A 23,759-nucleotide genomic window follows, 5' to 3' on the forward strand; every position below is an offset into this window, starting at 1 on the left:
AATAGCCTTCTCTGAATTTTCTAAAAGCAAAGAGGGAATCCTGACCTCAGATTTTCCTGTCATTCATTGAATCAGTGTTCCATTTAAGAGGAATTTCGAGGTAGCACTCTTTGAATGTGGAGTTAGAATGCCTTGGGGACTGGTTTGAAAGATATGCTTGCTACTTTGTCCAGTGTGAACATGTATTTGTGTGACTTGAGGGCTAGAGAAAGGATTGATTATAGTGATGTTAGCACTCCAAGCTACCTCTTGTGTCACTACAATTCTGAAGAGAAATGTTAGAGAGGTATGACTGTAAATATTAAAAAAGGACACCAAGGAACACAAACCTGACCTCAGCAACTTAGGGTGTAACTAGAGCTTAGGCGGAGAAAGTGGGAAAAGGAGTCAAAATCCTAGAAAGCCGTGACAATGACGATTTCTGCCAAGTGCTTTAAGGAATATAATCCAGTTTGTCCTGTAGGCATACAATCACATGTATGTGTCAAATTGAAGAGGTGCAAGGTCTAAACTGATTTTGAGTGAAAAATTAAAGACACTAAAGAAAGGCAATTTTCTGTTTTCCCCTAACGCTTACTTACCTTATCTTCCTTTGTAAACTCTAATTTTTATTATTTGATACTGATTATCTGATATTATTTCACAAGCATCAAGTAGGCCATCAATTAAGTCCAATGTAAAAAAATATTATCCCATTTAGAAAGAAAGAAGGGGACTTCCCTGGTGGTCCAGGGGCTAAGACTCCACACTCCCAATTCAGGGGGCCCGAGTTTGATCCCTGGTCAGGGAACTTGATGTCACTTGTCGCAACTAAAGATTCTGCATGCAGATGAAGATTGAAGATCCCACATGCTGCCGCTGAGACCTGGTGCGGCCAAATAAGTAATAAATAAATAAATAACGAAGGAACTGAGGGGAAGGGAAGGAGAGCTTGGGTAATCATTAGTGCTGTTCATCAATGCTTGTGGTCTTTACCAGCCAGAGGTAGAATTCTACTTCTTCATTCCCTAGGACGCAGGTACGGTTTGGGCCTGTGACAGCTGAAGCATGTCACTTCTGGCCACCAGCCTTAAGAGCAAAGTTGTGATCCCCATGTGGTTTCCCACAGTGTGATGAGCAGAGCGACTGCACTCAGGAAGGCTGCATCCTGGGCTGAGAAAATCAAGCCAGCTCCTGCCCACCCAGCAAGGACATTTCCTGTGAGGGAGAAATACATCTTTATGGTTTTCAGTGATAAAGAGCAGGGGATGTGTGTTACTAAAACATAACATAGGCTGTCCTGAATGTTAGGAAACAGTAACAGTATGACTTTCACAGTGGGGTGGTAGGTGTTTCTTCTTTTTGTAGGTGTTTCTTTCTTTTTGTATCTTCTAATTTTTCCAATGCTTTTTTTTTTTAATTTTATTTTTACTTTATTTTATTTTACTTTACAATACTGTGTTGGTTTTGCCATACATTGACATGGATCTGCCACGGGTGTATACGAGCTCCCAATTCTGAATCCCCCTCCCACCTCCCACCCCATATCATCTCTCCGGATCATTCCAGTGCACCAGCCCCAAGCATCCTGTATCCTGTATCAGACATACACTGGTGCTTCGTTTCTACATGATAGTATACATGTTTCGATGCCATTCTCCCAAATCATCCCACCCTCTCCCTCTCCCTCAGAGTCCAAAAATCCATTCTATACATCTGTGTCTCTTTTGCTGTCTCGCATACAGGGTCATCATTACCATCTTTCTAAATTCCATATATATGTGTCAGTATACTGTATTGGTGTTTTTCTTTCTGGCTTACTTCACTCTGTATAATCGGCTCCAGTTTCTTCCATCTCATTAGAACTGATTCAAATGTATTCTTTTTAATGGCTGAGTAATACTCCATTGTGTATATGTACCACAGCTTTCTTATCCATTCAGCTGCTGAGGGACATCTAGGTTGTTTCCATGTCCTGGCTATTATAAACAGTGCTGCAATGAACATTGGGGTACATGTGTCTCTTTCAATTCTGGTTTCCTCGGTGTGTATGCCCAGCAGTGGGATTGCTGGGTCATAAGGCAGTTCTATTTGCAATTTTTTAAGGAATCTCCACACTGTTCTCCATAGTGGCTGTACTAGTTTGCATTCCCACCAACAGTGTAAGAGGGTTCCCTTTTCTCCACATCCTCCCCAGCATTTATTGCTTGTAGACTTTTGGATCGCAGCCATTCTGACTGGTGTGAAATGGTACCTCATTGTGGTCTTGATTTGCATTTCTCTGATAATGAGTGATGTTGAGCACCTTTTCATGTGTTTGTTAGCCATCCGTATGTCTTCTTTGGAGAAATGTCTATTTAGTTCTTTGACCCATTTTTTGATTGGGTCGCTTAATTTTCTGGAGATGAGCTGCACAATTTGCTTGTATATTTTTGAGATTAGTTGTTTGTCAGTTGCTTCATTTGCTATTGTTTTCTCCCATTCAGAAGGCTGTCTTTTAACCTTACTTATAGTTTCCTTTGTTGTGCAGAAGCTTTTAATTTTAATTGGGTCCCATTTGTTTATTTTTGCTTTTATTTCCAGTATTCAGGGAGGTGGATCATAGAGGATCCTGCTGTGATTTATGTTGGAGAGCGTTTTGGCTATGTTCTCCTCTAGGAGTTTTATAGTTTCTGGTCTTATGTTTAGATCTTTAATCCATTTTGAGTTTATTTTTGTGTATGGTGTTAGAAAGTGATCTAGTTTCATTCTTTTACAAGTGGTTGACCAGTTTTCCCAGCACCACTTGTTAAAGAGATTGTCTTTACTCCATTGTATATTCTTGCCTCCTTTGTTGAAGATAAGGTGTCCATAGGTGTGTGGATTTATCTCTGGGCTTTCTATTTTGTTCCATTGATCTATATGCCTGTCTTTGTGCCAGTACCATACTGTCTTGATGACTGTGGCTTTGTAGTAGAGCCTGAAGTCAGGCAAGTTGATTCCTCCAGTTCCATTCTTCTTTCTCAAGATTGCTTTGGCTATTTGAGGTTTTTTGTATTTCCATACAAATCTTGAAATTATTTGTTCTAGTTCTGTGAAAAATATGGCTGGTAGCTTAATAGGGATTGCATTGAATCTGTAGATTGCCTTGGGTAGTATACTCATTTTCACTATATTGATTCTTCCAATCCATGAACATGGTATATTTCTCCATCTATTAGTGTCCTCTTTGATTTCTTTCATCAGTGTTTTATAGTTTTCGATATATAGGTCTTTAGTTTCTTTAGGTAGCTATATTCCTAAGTATTTTATTCTTTTTGTTGCAATGGTGAACGGAATTGTTTCCTTAATTTCTTTTTCTACTTTCTCATTATTCGTGTATAGGAATGCAAGGGATTTCTGTGGGTTGATTTTATATCCTGCAACTTTACTATATTCATTGATTAGCTCTAGTAATTTTCTGGTGGAGTCTTTAGGATTTTCTATGTAGAGGATCATGTCATCTGCAAACAGTGAGAGTTTTACGTCTTCTTTTCCAAATTGGATTCCTTTCATTTCTTTTTCTGCTCTGATTGCTGTGGCCAAAACTTCCAGAACTATGTTGAATAGCAGTGGTGAAAGTGGGCACCCTTGTCTTGTTCCTGACTTTAGGGGAAATGCTTTCAATTTTTCACCATTGAGGATAATGTTTGCTCTGGGTTTATCATATATAGCTTTTATTATGTTGAGGTATGTTCCTTCCATTCCTGCTTTCTGGAGAGTTTTTATCATAAATGGATGTTGAATTTTGTCAAAGGCCTTCTCTGCATCTATTGAGATAATCATATGGCTTTTATTTTTCAATTTGTTAATGTGGTGAATTACATTGATTGATTTGTGGATGTTGAAGAATCCTTGCATCCCTGGGATAAAGCCCACTTGGTCATAGTATATGATCTTTTTAATGTGTTGTTGGATTCTGATTGCTAGAATCTTGTTGAGGATTTTTGCATCTATGTTCATCAGTGATATTGGCTTGTAGTTTTCTTTTTTTTTTTTTGGCATCTTTGTCAGGTTTTGGTATTAGGGTGATGGTGGCCTCATAGAATGAGTTTGGAAGTTTACCTTCCTCTGCAATTTTCTGGAAGAGTTTCAGTAAGATAGGTGTTAGCTCTTCTTGAAATTTTTGGTAGAATTTAGCTGTGAAGCCGTCTGGACCTGGGCTTTTGTTTGCTGGAAGATTTCTGATTACAGTTTCAATTTCCGTGCTTGTGATGGGTCTGTTAAGACTTTCTATTTCTTCCTGGTTCAGTTTTGGAAAGTTGTACTTTTCTAAGAATTTGTCCATTTCTTCCATGTTGTCCATTTTATTGGCATATAATTGCTGATAGTAGTCTCTTATGATTCTTCGTATTTCTGTGTTGTCTGTTGTGATCTCTCCATTTTCATTTCTAATTTTATTTATTTGATTTTTCTCTCTTTGTTTCTTGATGAGTCTGGCTAATGGTTTGTCAATTTTATTTATCCTTTCAAAGAGCCAGCTTTTGGCTTTGTTGATTTTTGCTATGGTCTCTTTTGTTTCTTTTGCATTTATTTCTGCCCTAATTTTTAAGACTTCTTTCCTTCTACTAACTCTGGGGTTCTCCATTTCTTCCTTTTCTAGTTGCTTTAGGTGTAGAGTTAGGTTATTTATTTGACTTGTTTTCTTTTTTCTTGAGGTATGCCTGTATTGCTATGAACTTTCCTCTTAGCACTGCTTTTATAGTGTCCCACAGGTTTTGGGTTGTTGTGTTTTCATTTTCATTCATTTCTATGCATATTTTGATTTCTTTTTTGATTTCTTCTGTGATTTGTTGGTTATTCAGAAGCATGTTGTTCAGCCTCCATATGTTGGAATTTTTAATATCCAATGCTTTTAAAATCTATTTTGTACTTTTCTAGAATGGGTAAATTTTTTGTAATAAGGAAATAAATTAATTTAAAATAAACCGAGGGAAAGATGTTTTATGATTTGAATATATTTATAATGTGAAATATTTTATTTTTACTGATAAATGCATGAAATGCACAAAAACGACTCCCATTTTCTTTTGTTTTTGCTGTGCCAGTTGGGTTATCCTAACACTTAGGCATAGATTTAGAAGTGTTTGAGACCAGAAATTTCATGATGTTATAAGATACCTAAAAGGCGTAACCAGAGATAGAGGAAATCATGCTATGTGGATGACGACAAGCATACCTGCAAAACAAATTTTAAAATTCACAAATCATGAGTTCCCTAATAGCAAGGGACCAAAACTGCTCCTTTTTCCCCAAGAATCTAATGGTTGATGCCATTTTCTTGAACCTGGAGTATGTTTTTGGAGCATAGGGTTTAGTTGCCAAGAACTCAAAAAACAAAATGTTATACTGTCATAGCATCAAAGTTTACTGTCTTGAGACAAGTCTGCTCCAGTCCCTAAGAAATGCACCTCTGTGAGGGTGGTGGATCCCTTGGGATCCTGGGAGACATTTGTGGGACAGACTATTTCTCCTTTATCTGTGGTTTGCTGATGAGATTAGGCAAAGTGAGTAACAATGATGGGCATTGTATAAAAGATGGTTGTGTTTGTTAATTTTTTCCCCCTCACCTTTCCCTGTGCATAATACACACACACACACACACACACACACACACACACACACACACACACACACTCACCCCATTACGAATAACGCAGTCAGGTTCATTCAAGGATACTAGGAACATTTACACATTGACCTTATTACACAAATGGGCTTTCCAGGCGGTGCTAGTGGTAAAGAACCCACTCCAGGTAAAGAACTCCTGCCAGTGTAGGAGACACAAGAGACATAGCTTTGATCCCTGAGTCGGGAAGATCCCCTGGATGAGGAAATGGCAACCCACTCCAGTATTCTTGCCTGGACAATCCCACGAACAGAGGAGTCTGGTGGGTGACAGTCCATGGGGTTGCAAAGAGTTGGACATGACTGAGTGACTGAGCACACTTATTGTACAGAGGGGCCTTCATTTGAATTTTATAGAAGGGACCTGAAGAAAAGCAAGCCTGTGTGAAAGCCTCAAAATCAAGGCATAGGATTTTACATGCATTACTGTACATATTTCTTTGCCAACCTGAATGAGAAGCCAACCTCAATAAAATCCTACACATTGAAGATTGTAGACTCAAAACCAGGATGAATCCACAGACAACTGGCAAGTCTCAGCTGTTTTTTCTTTCAGTCTCTTCTGAAGACAGTGTTGCTATCTTTGAGAACTGAGTTTCCATAGACTAAAATTAAGACTCTCTAGATTTTTTTTAAAGGTTAATATTTTCTTTGAGATTTTACCTAGTGACTCTGCAGTATTATTTACAGGGTTTTCTTCCATTTTGCCAAACTAGAAATTTAATAAATAGACTCTCAAGAGAAATAAAAACCTTCTTACTGGCCGTTTTCTTACCAAAAGAGTGTGTGTAGTTTGGCTGCTCACTGCTCAAAAGCCAATAAACAGGCCAGGTTGGTAGAAAGGAAAGTTTGCTTTATTTCAGATGCTGACAAATGGAGGGGAGGGTGACAGACATTTGTCCAAAAGCCTACTTCTCCTACCCCGACCAGTGGCAGCCAGTGGGGCAAGAGCTTTTATGGACAGAAGGAGGGGGGCTACATGCAGAAATAGCAATCAGCTCTGACAGTTGTCTTCAAATTGGTTATGGGTGGTCTGACCAGCATCATCTTGGTTGTTTTAGGTAGAGTTAATCTTCGGTTCCAGGGCCCATTTGTTCCATTTCTTTGTGGCCAGTTCTAGGAATGGTGGCAGCTCCTGTCCTGGGTACAGTCTGCTCATCATGTAGTTACCTTCTCCACCTGATGTTGGAGTATCTACAAGACAGCTCACAGGACATGGCTCAGAATATTATCTACAGCCCTGGAGAAAGAGCTAAAGATCCTTGACTATGTTTAATGACCATATTATTATTATTTAGTGTCCTTGACCTATTTTCCTTTGTTTCCGCATTTCTCACTTCTCTGATTAAATGTATTTTTTGACTGAAGTTTTTCACAAACAAAAGGCAGGCAGAGGACATGGTGGGTGCGGGCAAGGACCATAGGATTCTGCTTCCTTTCACAACTGGAAAAGATTCTAAAACCCTGGTTTACAGATAAATCCTTTACTTTCATTCTTCTTCTACAGCCCCAGAACCCACGTGTAGCATGTAAGACAATGAATTACAGTTATTTTTAGTTCTGAATTAACAAGCTCAAGAGGCTCCAAAAGACTGAGGTTATTGCTTAGCACTCATTGCAAAGAAAAAACTTCTGGGAAAGGTCTTTCTTTTTAAGAAATCAGTGAATTTTTAGATCCCAAGCTGCACCTAAAAGAGAAAAGAAAATCTTATTAAGAACTTCTACCTTTCTGAATTTGCACTTGAAATAGTGTGAAATCTTGACAAATGTACAAATGGGTATAAACAGTCTTCCCACCCTTACTTGGTGGTTTCATTATTTCAAAAGATAGAATAAACGAAACAAAAAATACACAAAGACCCGCAAAACGAAGACCTTTTATTGAAACTGTCTAGTTTAAGCTTCAAAATACTACTTTGTACTCTGTAAAATGTCTGAATGTGTGCTAAGTCACTTCAGTCGTGTCCAACTCTGGAGGCTTATATGCGAGCTAAGTTGCTCCAGTCATGTCTAAATCTTTTCGACCCAATGGACTGCAGCCCACCAGGCTCCTCTGTCCATGGGATTCTACAGGCAAGAATACTGGAGTGGGTTGCCGTGCCCTCCTCCAGGGGATCTTCCTGACCCAGGGATCAAACCCATGTCTCTTGTGTCTCCTGCACTGGCAGGTGGGTCTTTTACCACTTGTGCCACCTGGGAAGCCCGTAAAATGTCTAGAAATAGAGGCAAAATTATTGTTTGTCTAGATAGAGGCAAAATTATTGTGAAGTTTTTTTAAAGGTCAACCTTTAAGCACAGTTCCATGTACTTACATTGGAAACTAGGTCTCAGTGTAGAAATTGCCCAGGGAGCCTATAGACTCAAAGGCTTCTGAAAAAAGTTAATAGCTCTCTTTCCTTGTTACTAAAAAAGATCCACACAGGGCATTTCATACACTGCAAAGAGCAGCCAGTGGCCTGAACTGTTAGCTCAGATAGGAGACTTCTGCTTTCACTCCATCTTGCTAACGTTCTACAAAGATGTTTATTGCCGTAAAATTGATAGCCATAATGCTTGGCAATTCGAATCACGTTAGATGTTCCTTCTTTTTTAATTCCATTAACCACAATGAATGCAGTCTTCGGAAGCCCTGCCTCAGGAGCACAGAACCTGGTGCTGTGGGACCAGCTCAGGGTTCATGACCAAGGTCCTTTGTTCTGTGGGTCTAATTAGCACCCAGAGCAGCTTCTTGGTTTCTAAGATTATGCCCTGAGCTGGATTCTAAAATTAGAAACATTTTTAAAAGTATTTATATTTCCTATATTTAAAAAACTAAATTTTATTTTATAAAAAGCAAATATTTATTATATACTTATATAGTACATTATACTAATAATATACACCCTTCACGTGTTCATCTGCAGGAAAAGAGGACCTCAGTTAGGGGAGTCTGCTAGCCCATCAGTGAGCATGTGTCTGTCCCTGGAACCTACTGGGGGAGGGTGGGTCCCGGGATGAAATAAGGAGCTAGTTCTGAAATTGGTGAAAAAGAAGCCACAAATGTTGGACGTTGTCAGACTTTGAAGGACTTCAGGGAGCCCCAACTCTGAACAGCCTTTGAAATCCTTTTCCACCAGCTTCCTACACAGCCTCCATCACCCAGAAGGTTTAGTTATGGTCATGATACCTCATCGGGGAGGGCTGGGGCAGCAAAGCAGAGAATGAGGGTAAACAGAGCCTTCTTGTAGGGCTCGTGAGAACTGAAGCCTGGGTTTTCTGATGCCATGGAGAACCCCAGCCCCTTCACCATCCAGGCTGCAAGTGTCCCAGTGCAGTGTCGGGGGTCACATGATTGTGAATCAGAAATGACAGGCCTGATGCATGATATCTTAGTTGTGGAGTTGCAGGGGAACAGAGACATGATGGGAACAGAGGGAACCTCAACAAACGGGAGGTAGGTGTGTTTCCTCTCTCTTTCACCATTCTCTGATGTTTCAATTCCTGAGAAGCAGGAGGCCCTCAAGGAGGCGGTCTGGCTGTGTCCATCTAACCTGTGATGTGTGCTGATCACTGTGTGTTTCTCTCTTTCCACCCAGGACAGCTTTCCTGCCCGCTTTGGAGGAGTCCATTTTGTCAACCAGCCCTGGTACATTCATGCCCTATACACGCTCATCAAGCCATTCCTTAAAGACAAGACCAGGAAACGGGTAATGAAAACAAAACCCAACAAGGGGAGGTTCAGAGGGACAACTGCAGAGCCCCTCCACTCAGTCTCCCTCTGTCTTTATTTTTCACTGTGGGTTTTTGTTTTTTTTTTTTGGCTTTTCTGCAGTCCCTGAGCTTTTGAGCCTCAGCTGGAGTTTTGCAAATGGCCTGGATTTAATCAATAATTTAGTGGCACTGGGTTAGTTTAGCGTCCCGGTGACAAACCAAAGGAAGCATTGAAGGCATGCAAATGCCAGATGCCCCTTTTACAGTAAATGCTTGTGGGAGATGCCAGGTCAAACAGCTTCCTGTTCACCGAATATTTTAAGAACTTACATTTTGTTCTGTGAATGTGTTATCTCTATGAAGAATGTTGATGGTTTGCCTTTTTCCCCGTGACTCTTGGGTCATAGCTGCCAGCTCCATCACCCTTGAGGCCGGGAATGCATTCTTCTTTAGAAATAATAATGCTCACAGGAAAAAGGCTTTTAAAATCTTGATTGCATCAGCTGATGTCATTTGGGAAGCCAGCATCCTCCAGCAGATTTCCCCTGTGCCCCTCCCCCCCCCACCCCCACCCCCCGCATTCTGATTAGCTGAGAAACCAAGCATTCTTTAACCTCTCTCTGAATCTCTGTTTCCTCATTTATAAAATGGAAAAACTAACACCCACATTAGAGTGGTTGGGGTAATTTTATGAGACACACAGCATAAAGTCATTCTTGTAGGAGAGACTCTGGAACACTCATTTCTCTTTCCTATTTAGCTCTCTTCCCTTCTAAGCTTTCTGATTTCAGCTATCACCTAGCTCAGGGACACCACCTCTTAAGGGAACAAGAGTCAGTCTTACAGTACCTTATACAGGCCGCTGGGCTTCCCAGGTGGCGCTAGTGATAAAGAATCTGTCTGCCAATGCAGGTGACATGAGAGACATGGGTTCAATCCCTGGGTTGGGATGATCCCCTGGGAGAGGGCATGGCAACTCACTCCAGTATTCTTGAGTGGAGAATCCTGTGGACAAAGGAACCTGGCAGGCTACAGTCCAAAGGGTCGCAAAGATTCAAACACGACTAAAGCAACTTAGCTCACATATAAGCCTCTATGTCCCAGGGACTCCATGCTGGGAAAGAGCTCAGAGTACTCAGAGGGGAATGATAACGAGGGGGATCCCTGCCACATATACGCACTCTGCAGGGTTCCCAACTCCTAAAGCTCAGCTGTTTCCAGATCATTAGGAAACATTGCCATTGGGTATGGGATGCAAGGTAATTCTCCTGTCTGCAAATGAATATGGAACCTGGGACTAGAATTGGCCAGCCTCAGGAGGCAGAGGCATTCTAGGACATTCTGAGATCTGTCTGGGGCTCACGATGGTGATAAGAGCCGAGAAGTGCCTTATACGGTTCCCAACATGGCGTCGTGCTTCCCACTGGCCTCATCTTCTACTCAGGAAGGAGCCACGGCATTTCCTCCCACAAGGCAACCAACATGTGTGCTCTGCCTCTGAAGGAAGGAGCTTCCTGGTTCTCTGGGTGCAGAACAGAATCTGACAAATGGGGATTCTGCTTCCTACCTGCCGAGTTCCTTCACTCCACACGACCCCCAGAGAGAAGGCCAGTTTCAACAACGCGCCTTTTCCTATGAGAACTGGATGTTTTGGGTGGGTGCGTGGGTACCAGGATCAGTGTTTAGCTCCAGCTTTTCCACATTTCAAATACTATAATTCCTCTACTGAGACATTCTGCAAAAACCAGAATATGTGAATTTCTTAAAAAAAAAATTCTTGTTAAAATTCAGTCATACCCAACCATCCAGTGTCAGAAAATGTGCATTGTTTCCTGAAGTGCTACAGTATTCTTGTGAAGAATTTTAGCACTTAGCTTCTTGTCTCCTTCCTCTTTAAATGATGTCGTTACATCACAAGTTAAAATTCAGTACAACAGGGCAAGGTAGGGAGTAAGGCTCTGCCTTCCAATGCAGGGGCCACAGGTTTGATCCCTGATCAGGGAACTAAGGTCTCATATGCTGCAGAGTATAGCCTAAATTTTATTTTATAAAAAGGAAATATTTATTATATACTTATATAGTACATTATACTAATAATATACACCCTTCAGACATGTTGTGAGTTAGGTTCCAGACCACTGCAAAAAAGCAAGCATCATGAAAGAGCAAATCACATGTATTTTTTTTTTCTGTTTCCCAGGGTATAAAAAAGTTACATTTACACTATACTGTAGTCTATTAAGTGTGAAATAGCATTATGTCTAAAAAAAAGTTCATACTTTAATTAAAAATACAAACCAACAACAAAAAATTGTAATAGTTACATCAAAGATCACTGATCGCAGATCACCATAACTATTATAATAATAATGAATGAGTTTGAAATATTAAGAGAATTATCAAAATGTGACATAGAGACACGAGGTTTACTAACACTTTAGAAAAAGGGCACCAATAGACTTGCTTGATATAAGGTTGCCACAAACTTTTGGTTTATAAAAAGTATAATATCTGTTAAGCGCAGCAAAGCACAATAGACAAGAGATGCCTGTAGTAACAGTGTAATGTAATACTTAAACGATATTATACTATATGTAAGTATTTTAAAAATCACATTTATTCATACATTTCTTCATGATTAAGTGTGCACATGTGTGTGTATAATTGGCCCTGTACTTGGGAACAATTAATGCGCATTGAGCCTGCAACATGAAGAAGTGTGGGAATCGATGTCATCATACAGATGCACTTTGAATAAACTTTCAGGAGTCAATTCCTAAATTACAAGCAATGGTAATTATCGACTTGTGGCTTATCCACTTTATGGATTTGTTTGAAAATATTATTTGGGGGTGTTTTCTTCCCTACGACTAATTACATCACCATCCATTATGTGCTTTGAAGATGCAAACTTGTTTGTGGAGGGTATTGGCAAATCCAGACAGAAACAGAAAATTGTTGCAAAAATATCTCACAATAAATTCCCAGGTCACAGTGTCCAATTCCATTGCTTAAGAAGTGACTGAGAGTTTTCCTTGTGCCCACACCACCCTGGGAGCTAGGAGAGTATTAAAAGGGGTAAAAAAAAAAAAAAAAAAAAAAAAAGGTCCCTTTCCTGAGCATCCTCTTCCTATGGGGGTTGTTTCATTGTTGAGTTGTTCAGTCATGTCCAGCTCTTTTTCCATCCCATAGACTGTAGCCCACCAGGCTCCTCTATCCAAGGGATCACCCCAGCAAGACTACTGGAGTGATCTTCTAGACCCAGGGATGGAATCTGTGTTTCTTGCATTGGCAAGCAGATTCTTCATGACTGAGCCACCAGAGACGCCCTCTCCTATGGGAGAGAAAGACATCAATGAACAAATCAGAAAAATTTAGAAGTCATCTCACAATGAACATTTAATTTGGGGAATATGAGTCAAGTGGCCAGGTGTCACTGGGTCAGATTGAGGAAGTCTTTGCCACTAGATGTAGGCCGGGGAGGGATGGGGAACATTGAGGAGGGTCTAGAGGAAGCTTAAGGAAAAGAACAGTGCAATGTGGTGTGCATGAAGCATGATCAGGGGTTTGGAGGGTCTACATTCCTACTCTTTTCATCTGCAGGGATAATTAAGAGATGACTATACGTGTAAATTTGGACCATGGCCAAAAAATACCCAATTTATTCATGAACTTCATTTTTAAAGACTTAATTCAGCCCCCTTTCTGAGCAATAAATTAACATTTTATGAAGACTAAGCCACAGACACAAAATTGAATGCCTCTTTAAACTCCATGATCACCAACAACGCATCTACTTTGTCACTGCTAGACTGTGTATTAGGTTAAATGCTCGATCATATGTTTTGGATTTTTTTCCTTGCTTATTATTTTCCTTTCCAGATTTTCCTGCATGGAAACAACTTAAACAGCCTCCACCAGCTAATACATCCTGAATTTTTGCCATCTGAATTTGGAGGCACTCTTCCTCCTTATGACATGGGAACATGGGCCCGGACGTTGCTCGGTCCTGACTACAGCGATGAAAATGACTACACTCACACTTCCTATAATGCAATGCACGTGAAACACACATCCTCCAATCTGGAGAGAGAGTGCTCACCCAAGCCAATGAAGAGGTAAGGTCTGGGTTAGCAGAGCCTTCCAGTTAGAGCTCAAGAGGCATTTTTTTATATAGGGGCTATTTCAGGTAACCCTGGTAGCTCAGATGATAAAGAATCTGCCTGCAGTGCAGGAGACTCAGTTTCGATCCTTGGGTCAGGAAGAACCCCAGGAGAAGGGAATGTCAACCCACCCCAGTGTTTTGCCTGGAAAATCCTATGGTCAGAGGAGCCTGGCAGGCTACAGTCCATGTTGTCGCAGAGAGTCAGACGTGACTGAGCATGCATGCATTGTGAGTTAAGTAATTGAAGACCTTTATGGGCACAGAACTTGAATAAAATAAATTGCAATACATTCTCAGTTGATTTCACCAAAATTGAAAGTAAATGCGGCTTGGCTAGCTCAGAAATACTGTCATCCCCATTGTATGAAAGAAGCAGTAGAAGGCTTGGCCCTCGGTCATGTCATGATTATGGTTTTGGTCTCAAGGGAGTCTGTTAATTCACACAGAATGAAATGTGGGACCTTTGAGACACATTGGAGGAAAAAGCAACCTGCTAGAAAATGTTGCTATCATCAGCGTATTTGGAACCATTTATTGAGCATTTACTTGGCCACAGGCACTGATCGGGAACTGGGAGTATGAAAATGAATAAAGACATAAAAGGAAAAAAAAAAAAAAGAGAGAAGAGGGCCTTGGGAAAAATCTGCCAAGTAAGACTTCTAGCAACCTATTTCTACTGTGAGCAACAGCTGAGCTGAGCTCTGAAGGATGAGAATCAGCAGCCCAGGCTTACAGAGGGGGAAAGACAAGACAGACAGAGGTGTGGAGACTGTGGAGGGGTGGGATAGTCTGGTGTGGCAAATTGGTGTGAAAGGTTCAGGAGTGAGAGTGGGAATGAAGTTCTACAGATGGCTGGTTGCAGGTGGGGAAGTAAATTGTATGCTGTAGTCAATAGAAGACCATGAGTGAGGGCTTTTAAAATTGATATACAAATAATGTGCAAGTACTTTGTTATTATAATCAGTAAAGCCTTATTTTACCTTTTCAACCCCTAGTCCCCAATCTCAATCTCTATGCCTCCCCAAAGGAGGGGTTGGACTGGGGTGAACCCTTCCATTCTCTTTTCCATACATTACACATAGCTATATACACCCAGAGAAAATATCTAATATTGTGTATTGTGTGGTCTAGTTCAATAGGGCTGCTGTGACAAAGTACCACAGTCTAAAATGGACTAGGTACCTTAAATCAGGGGTCCCTAACCCAGTACTGGTCCAATACTAGTTCATGGCCAAAATACTGGCCTGTGGCCTGTTGGGAACCGGGCCACATAGCAGGAAGTTAACACCAGGCAAGAGAATGAAATTTCATCTGTATTTACAGCTGATCCCTATTGCTCTCCCATCATCCCTGGATGGGACCATCTATCTGCAGGAAAACAAGCTCAGAGTTCCCTCTGGTTTTGTATTATGGTGAGTTATATAATTACTTCATCATATATACTATAAGGTAGCATGTTCAGTTGCTCTGTTGTGTCCATCTCTCTGCGGCCTCATCGACTGTAGTCCACCAGGCTCTTTTGTCCATGGGATTCTCCAGGCAAGAATACTGGGGTGGGTTGTCATTTCCTCTTCCAGGGGATCTTCCCAACCCAGGGATCGAATCTGCATTTCTTGAATCTCCTGCATTGGCAAGCAGATTCTTTATCACTAGTTACACCTGGGAAGACCCTATATATCACAATGTAATAATAGAAATAAAATGCAAAATAAATGTAACATGCCTGAATCATTCTGAAACCATCCCCTCCTGCCACCCTGGTCCATAGAAAAACTGTATTCCATGAAATCGGTCCCTGGTGCCAAAAAGGTTGGGGACCACTGTCTTAAACAATAGAACGTTATTCTCTCGCAGTATGGGGGCAACAAGTCCAAGATTAAGGTGTCTGCAGGTTGTTGCCTTCTGAGGCCTCTCTCCTTGGCTTGTAGATGCCCATCTTCTCTCTGTGTCTTCACTAGGTTTTCCCTTCATGCATCTTTATCCATATCCTAATTTCCTCTTCTTACAAGAACACTACTCATATTGGCTTAGGGCCCACCTTATTTGGTCAATATCTTAATAACCTCCTTAAAGATGCTATCTCCAAATACAGTCACAGTCTGAGATACTGGGGGTGAGAACGTCAACGTATGAATATGAAGGGGGACAGACATAGCTTATCTGTCTTCATGTAAGCTCCTTTGATGTCGGTAATGCTAGGTGTAGCTCATGTTTTCAGCACTGTGTCATGTTCCAGAAAGTGGATATATCACAATGCAGCCATTTCTCTTCTGATGGACTGTTAGATTTTTTCTGAGCTTTCTTCTCTGTTCTAAGCAGGGCTCAATTTACCATTTTGATGTGCCTCCTTCGTTCTCATGGGAATGTTCCTCTGGGTAGATGTGGAGTCTTGTAGCTGCTAGGTCAGAGGACTGTGCACCTTAAATTTCAATCACGCTGCCTAGAGACCCTCCAAAATGACCTCACTCCCATTTTGGGTGTGTGAGAATATCCCTCTCAGACCCATTAAAAGTGCTTGATATTAGCAGACTTCACTTTTTTTCTCCTGAGTTATAATTGACATAATGCTTCTGAGATGGCTCAGTAGGGAAAAAATCCACCTGCAGTGCAGGAGAGGCAGGAGATGCGAGTTTGATCCCTTGTAAGAGGGCATGGCAACCCACTCCAGTATTCTTGCCTGGAGAATCCCAGGCAAGAGGAGCCTAGCAGGCTACAGACCATGGGGTCACAAAGAGTCGGACATGACTGAGCAACTGAGCACACACAAGGTGTACAATATAATGATGTGACTTACATACAGGATGAAATGATTATCCCATACATTTAGTGAACATCCCTCATTTCATATAAATATAAAATTAAATAAATAGAAAAAACTTTGGTTCTGTGTAATGAGAACTCTGAAGACATACTCTCTTAACAACTTCCACATATAACATGAGCAGTTTTAATTCTATCAATCATATTGTACATTATATTCCTAGAACTTAACTTATCTTTTTGAAAAAATATTTTATTTATTTCTTAAGCTGTGCCAGGTCTTAGCTGTGGCATGAGAACTCTTGGTTGTGGCCTGTGGGATCTAGTTCCCTGACTGGGGATGGAACTCAGGCCCCCTGCATCTGGAGCATGGAGTCTTACACCTAGAGCACCAGGGAAGTCCCCTTACTTATCTTATAACTGAGAGTTTGTACCTCTCGACCACCTTCATCCAATTTTCCCTCCTCCTACCCACTGCCTCTGGTGACCACAAATCTGATCTTTACCATGAGTTGTCTATTTTTGATGCAGTTTTAATCATAAGCCTGATGGTGGGACAGCCATATGCTATTTTTGTTTTCATTTGTATTTCCCCACCAGACATAGTTAAACACAGTTATGATCTGAGTTTTGTAAAGATCGTGGAATCAGCAGAGAAGAGGGACTAAAAGCCATCAGCAGGCTGATATGGAGGCTCAGGTGAGAAGATGAGGCCAGAACGGATGCTGAATCTGCAGAAGGACAGCTAAATTCTGGAGAAGGAATACTAACACAAGTTCATGCGCCTGACACACAGTGAGGCCAAACAAACTGAAACATCGGAGTTTGGAACCGAGAAAGGTTTACTGCAGGGTCGTGCAAGGAGGCCGGTGGCTCATGCCTAAAAAGCACTGAGCTCCCCAAAGGGTTTCAGCAAAGCATTTTTAAAAGGCAGGTGGGCATTGAAACATGTATATTACCATATGTAAAGTAGATGACCAGTGCAAGTTTGATGCATGAAGCAGGGCACCCCAAAACAGTGCTCTGGTACAACCCAGAGGGAGGGGATGGGGAGGGAGGTGGAGGGGAGTTCAGGATGGGACACATGTACACCTGTGGCTGATTCATGTTGATGTATGGCAAAAACCACCACAATATTGTAAAGTAATTGTCCTCCAATTAAAATAGATAAAATAATTAAACAGAAAAAGTCAGGTGGGGAGAAGGGTGCTGTAGCAGGGTACTTGGGCAGCTTCTGCACAGTTCTCTGATTGACTGACGGTGAGGTCACAGGGTGGTGTCACAGGGGTTCACATGGTCAGTCCTTAGGTTCCAGGAGGTCTGGGGCTATGTGCTCAGTAGTTAACATCTTCCGTCTGTTGAAGAGGGAAGGGTTTTTCACATCTGCAAAACAACTCAGGAAATGTGCATCAAATACTGATCTAGATGCTTCAGAGAAGAGCTAGAGCAGAGGATATGGGAGAGGGCCTCCTGGGAAGGTTGTCTGGGGTCCTGCTGGGTTTCAGGAAGAGCGTCTCTGTTGGAAGTCTTCTTATGGTAAACGGTAAACAATGGGTAACAGTAAAAAATGTCTGAGAGGAGGAGAAGCTGTATATTTCCTGCTTGGTCATGATGATTACACTCAAATGTCTAGAAAATCTCCCTGCTTGGATGGACCAGATTGGAAAATTCATTTACTCCCCAGGTTACTACCGTCACTGGGAAGTGGTGGTCATGGTGGCTGAGAGGTTGTTGATTTTGTGGCCTCTACAGGGAAGGGACTAACCTTAGCACCCCAGTCCTGACGGCCCCTCTGTCCAGCCTACAACACAGTGACAACTGTAGTGACAACTCACACTTTGATACTGTTTCAAGCCCTTAGCTCATTAAACTCTTTAAGTCCTTACCACAACTGTAAGAAAAAGATACTGTCTTTATTCTCATTTTTACAAATGGGGAAACTGAGACATAGAGTGGTTAAGAATGCCCAAGATCACGCTGTGAGTAAATGGGCAAGCTGGGATTCAGACCTGGGCATGCTGGTTCCCTGTTCTGGGTTTGTACCCTCTCTAAGATAGGACACACTCCCTGCTTTTCCTTAATACATTCTGTCCTCAACTCTTGTGCTAGGGTTCTCTCTCCAATCTCTGCATGGACAGGAATCTCATGTGGCCTGTCTCTACCCGATCTACCCTCAGACCATCACACCCTCAGTTCAGTTCAGTTCAGTTGCTCAGTTGTGTCCGACTCTTTGCGACCCCATGAATCGCAGCACGTCAGGCCTTCCTGTCCATCACCAACTCCCGGAGTTCACTCAGATTCACGTCCATCGAGTCAGTGATGGACCGTCTTATCCAGCCATCTCATCCTCTGTCGTCCCCTGCTCCTCCTGCCCCCAATCCCTCCCAGCATCAGAATCTTTTCCAATGAGTCAACTCTTCTCATGAGGTGGCCAAAGTACTGGAGTTTCAGCTTTAGCATCATTCCTTCCAAAGAAATCCCAGGGCTGATCTCCTTCAGAATGGACTGGTTGGATCTCCTTGCAGTCCAAGGGACTCTCAAGAGTCTTCTGCAACACCACAGTTCAAAAGCATCAATTCTTTGGCACTCAGCTTTTCTTCACAGTCCACCTCTCACATCCATACATGACCACTGGAAAAACCATAGCCTTGACTAGACGGACCTTTGTTGGCAAAGTAATGTCTCTGCTTTTGAATATGCTATCTAGGTTGGTCATAACTTTTCTTCCAAGGAGTAAGCGTCTTTTAATTTCATGGCTGCAGTCACCATCTGCAGTGATTTTGGAGCCCCAAAAAATAAAGTCTGACACTGTTTCCACTGTTTCCCCATCTATTTCCCATGAAGTGATGGGACCAGATGCCATGATCTTCGTTTTCTGAATGCTGAGCTTTAAGCCAACTTCTTCACTCTCCTCTTTCACTTTCATCAAGAGGCTTTTTAGCTCCTCTTCACTTTCTGCCATAAGGGTGGTGTCATCTGCATACCTGAGGTTATTGATATTTCTCCCGGCAATCTTGATTCCAGCTTGTGTTTCTTCCAGCCCAGCGTTTCTCATGATGTACTCTGCATAGAAGTTAAATAAGCAGGGTGACAATATACAGCCTTGGCGTACTCCTTTTCCTATTTGGAACCAGTCTGTTGTTCCATGTCCAGTTCTAACTGTTGCTTCCTGACCTGCATACAGATTTCTCAAGAGGCAGGTCAGCTGGTCTGGTATTCCCATCTCTTTCAGAATTTTCCACAGTTTATTGTGATCCACAGAGTCAAAGGCTTTGGCATAGTCAATAAAGCAGAAATAGATGTTTTTCTGGAACTCTGTTGCTTTTTCCATGATCCAGTGGATGTTGGCAATTTGATCTCTGGTTCCTCTGCCTTTTCTAAAACCAGCTTGAACATCAGGGAGTTCACGGTACACGTCTTGCTGAAGCCTGGCTTGGAGAATTTTGAGCAGTACTTTACTAGTGTGTGAGATGAGTGCAATTGTGCGGTAATTTGAGCATTTTTTGGCATTGCCTTTCTTTGGGATTGGAATGAAAACTGACCTTTTCCAGTCCTGTGGCCACTGCTGAGTTTTCCAAATTTGCTGGCATATTGAAGGCAGCACTTTCACAGCATCATCTTTCAGGATTTGAAATAGCGCAACTGGGATTCCATCACCTCCACTAGCTTTGTTCATGGTGATGCTTTCTAAGGCCCACTTGACTTCACATTCCAGGATGTCTGGCTCTAGATGAGTAATCACACCAGCATGATTATCTTGGTCTTGAAGATCTTTTTTGTACAGTTCTTCTGTCCTAGATCGGTCTAAAGTTCCAAGGTGAAGGGGCATGAAGTAGGAGTTTGCCGCTCTTTCCCCAGATGATCTGAGTTACATCTCTTGGGTGACCAGACATGTCCTGGCTCCAAGTCCCATTTCTGAGTTAATGTTGAGAGTCAGAGGGGATGACACCTTCCACTATTAGCCAGTGAATTCTGGAGGGTAAAGACTTTGTCTAACTAACTCTTAATTTATCTCACTGCCTCCCCAAGAGTCCAACTCAACATCCAGCACAGAGTAGACACAGCAGCCATGCTCTACATGCACACTGCACTTTGTTGTTCAGTTGCTAAGTCATGTCTGACTATGTGACTCCATGGACTGCAACATGCCAGGCTCCTCTGTCCTCTGCTATCTCCTAGAGTTTGAGCAAATTCATGTCCATTGAGTCCACGATGCTATCCAACCATCTCATCCTCTCTCACCCTCTTCTCCTTTTGCCTTTTATCTTACCCAGCATCAGGTACTTTTCCAGTGGGTCAGCTCTTCACACCAGGTGGCCAAAGTATTGCTCACTGCATATAGATGAATTAATGTTGAATAAAATTTACCATCTCCCAAACCCATTCTTCGTGCATTTGCCCAGTCACTTTAACAAATTGTCACCTCCCAGATGGAAAGAGCTAATTCTCCTGCTTTACCAAGACTGTCCTGGATCTTACCTCCTGGGATCTTCTAGGGGAGACAAGATGTGCCCACAGATAACTATATTTCATGCAGAGAGGTGCAATGAAGGAGGGGGAAGAACCTGCTGCAGTGCTCTGAGGAAGCCATCATTAATTTCAATCAGGAAGACTTGGAGGAAGTCTTTGGGGAGATAGGCAGAGCTGACCCAGGTTTTGGAGAATAGTAAAATACCAGGCTCCTCCATCCTTGGAATTCTCCAGGCAAGCATACTGGAATGGGTTGCCATGCCTTCCTCCGGGGGATCTTCCCGATCCAGGGATTAAACCCGGGTCTTCCGCATTGCGGGAAGATTCTTTACCATTTGAGCCACCAAGGAAGCCTGAATATATCAGAGTTAAGGTTCAAGACCATGCCAGAGAAGCTGGCAATTTCACATGCATCTCATCACCCCTGCAGTCCTGCTGTCCTTGGTGGTGGCACCTTGAGCCTTTGCTTGGGGATTTCAGGCAGCAGCAGGATGGCAGTGAGGAGCCTGGTGCTAGCGATGCCAGGAAGAGGGACGGCTCCTGCGGTCAGACTGTGCCTGCTGTCAGGTGCCTCATGGACAGAGGTCTGTGATGACTTAGAAGATTACAGGGACAGAACAGCCAGCATCTGGAGCATCTTTTGACCCCTAAGGACCAAGTGTTTGCATATGTATGCTCAGTCTCTCAGTCATGTTCAACTCTTTTATAACTGTATGGACTGTAGCCCACCAGGCTCCTCTGTCCATGGGATTTTTTCAGGCAAGAATACTGGAGTGGGTTGCCATTCCCTGCTCAAGGGGATTGAACCCGAGTCTCTTGTGTCTCCTGCACTGGCAGGCAGATTCTCTGCCACTGAGCCACCTGGGAAGCCCAGAGGAGACAGGAAAATTGGAAACAATTGGAGGAGACTTTACAGGTCCTCTCTACCAGTCCCCCACTCCATATGGTGGTCTGTCCTCTAGCACAGGCTGTCAGGCAGCCCCACGTTGCACTGTCCAGAGATGGGCAGGCAGCTTGTGGGGCAGCATGTGCCTGCTCCAGGGCTTTGTGAGTGTTCTTCTGATCATTCTGAGGAGCACAATGCCACTGAGTTCCAGTCGTCTGGGAACAATGCATTCTGGCACATGTGTAAACTTCAAGCTTGTATGAGGTTCTCAATGAATAAGTGGTCCTAACAGCTCTAATGACTTTGTGGGCTGAGTTTTTACTTCTTATTTTTCATGTTATTTTTTTATAGTCTGTTTCCTTGTTCTCAGGTCATTGGCTGTCACTTTCTGTTCTTGGGATGGTGTGGCTCTGAAGCACCTAATTTCTTCCTAATTTATTTATTACTGGAATATGTCTTAAATCCAGAAAGTAGGTAGCCAAACTATTTTTTGGCCAAACTTTTAAATTCTGTCCAACAAATAAGAGTAAATAGGCTTTGTATTTGGAGAAAGAAATAGCAACCCACTCCAGTATGCTTGTCTGGGAAATCCCACAGACAGAGAAGCCTGGGGGGCTGCAGTCCATGGGGTCGCAAAGAGTCAGACACAACAGTGATTAAGCCTTGAGTAGGCTTTGTATTAAGCTCTGTGAATATGTTCCTAAGTCGGTAAGTCATCTCTGACTCTTTGCGACCCCATGGACTGCAGCATGCCAGGTATTCCCCCTGTCCTTCACCATTTCCTGGAGTTTGCTCAAACTTATGTCCACTGAGTTGGTGATGACATCCAACCATCTCATTCTCTGTAGCTCCCTCCTGCCCTCAATCTTTCCTGGCCTCAGACATCTTTTCCAGTGAATCGACTCTTTGCATCAGGTAGCCAAAGTATTGGAGCTTCAGCTTCAGCATCAGTTCTTCCAATGAATACTCAGGGTTGATTTGTGAATATGACAAAACTCCAGCCACATTGCTTTAAACAATAAGGAAAATGTATTATTTCACATAATAAAATAACAGAGTAAGGTGGCTACAGGAATGATTATTCCAGTGGCTCAGTGGTTGCCCCCGGAAGCCAGGATCTGACCCCTGCATCCAGCACAAGGGAAGAATTCTCAGGCAGGAATCCACCCTGATTAACACAGGGTGAATCCAAAGCAAAGGAGGTTTTTCTGCCTGGGAAAGAGGACGGGATGGCTTGGACTGGAAACCAGCAACTCTGCTTCAGGTTTAGGAAGGCAGGTCTGGAATTTCTGCTTCATGAAGCAAGTGCATGGTCTTTAAATCAGTCCATTGATTTTGTGACGTCTTTCTCAGTTGTTGGGATTGGAGTTACTTTCTTATTCTAGCCTATATCTCTAGTAAAGTGATTAAAATGGCTATGTTGTTGGTTAGTTGCTAAGTTGTGTCCCCACTCTTTTGTGACCCCATGGACTGTGTAGCCCACCAAACTCCTCTGTCCATGGAATTTCCCAGGCAAAAATACTGGAGTGGGTTGTCAGTTCCACCTACAGGGGATCTTCCTGACCCAAGAATTAAACCCGTGTCTCCAGCTTTGACAGGTGGATTCTTTACCACTGAGTCACCAGGGAAGCCCCATAGGGCTATAGATATCATTAAAAAGGCTCTCCCATACAGACGTACAGAGAAACACATTGTCTTGTGCAAAGAACCTCAGTGCAAAAAGTGACAATATTGTACCACCCATGTAGAAGAGCCCATACGTAATATTTTGGTTATTGATTCTACGCTGACTTTCTAACTTGGCATGACATAGCAATAATTCTGCTGCCTTCGGTGTGTACTTACATGTAAAAATGTTTGTTCCCAGGATTTTTTCTATTTTTTAGATATAGATAGCACCATTCATAGGGTTTCCTGGGTAGCTCAGTGGTAAAGAATCTGCCTTCCAATGCAAGAGAAGCAAGAGGCACGAGTTTGATCCCTGGGTCAGGAAGATCCCCTGTGGGAGGAGATGGCAACCCACTCCATTGTTCTTGCCCAGAAAATCCTATGGACAGAGGAGCCTGGCAAGCGACAGTCCGTGGGGTTGCAAAGAGTCAGGAATGACTGAACAACTGAGCACCATTCATAGTGTCAAAACTGTCCATTTTTGTCATTTCCAGG

At 42.4% G+C, this 23,759-nt stretch overlaps 1 protein-coding gene across 1 annotated transcript in view; it reads left to right on the plus strand.

Annotated features, from left to right (window-relative positions):
* Nucleotides 1-23,759, plus strand: part of CLVS1 (clavesin 1) — a 163,982-nt gene that overhangs the window by 122,771 nt on the left and 17,452 nt on the right. The window contains exons 4-5 of the mRNA XM_004011696.6: nt 9,201-9,311; nt 13,198-13,433. Of these exons, the coding sequence (XP_004011745.3) occupies nt 9,201-9,311; nt 13,198-13,433 (347 nt within the window). The remainder of the gene's footprint in view (nt 1-9,200; nt 9,312-13,197; nt 13,434-23,759) is intronic.

The sequence above is a fragment of the Ovis aries genome, chromosome 9 (assembly GCF_016772045.2).
Source record: "Ovis aries strain OAR_USU_Benz2616 breed Rambouillet chromosome 9, ARS-UI_Ramb_v3.0, whole genome shotgun sequence".
Classification (NCBI taxonomy): domain Eukaryota; kingdom Metazoa; phylum Chordata; class Mammalia; order Artiodactyla; family Bovidae; genus Ovis; species Ovis aries.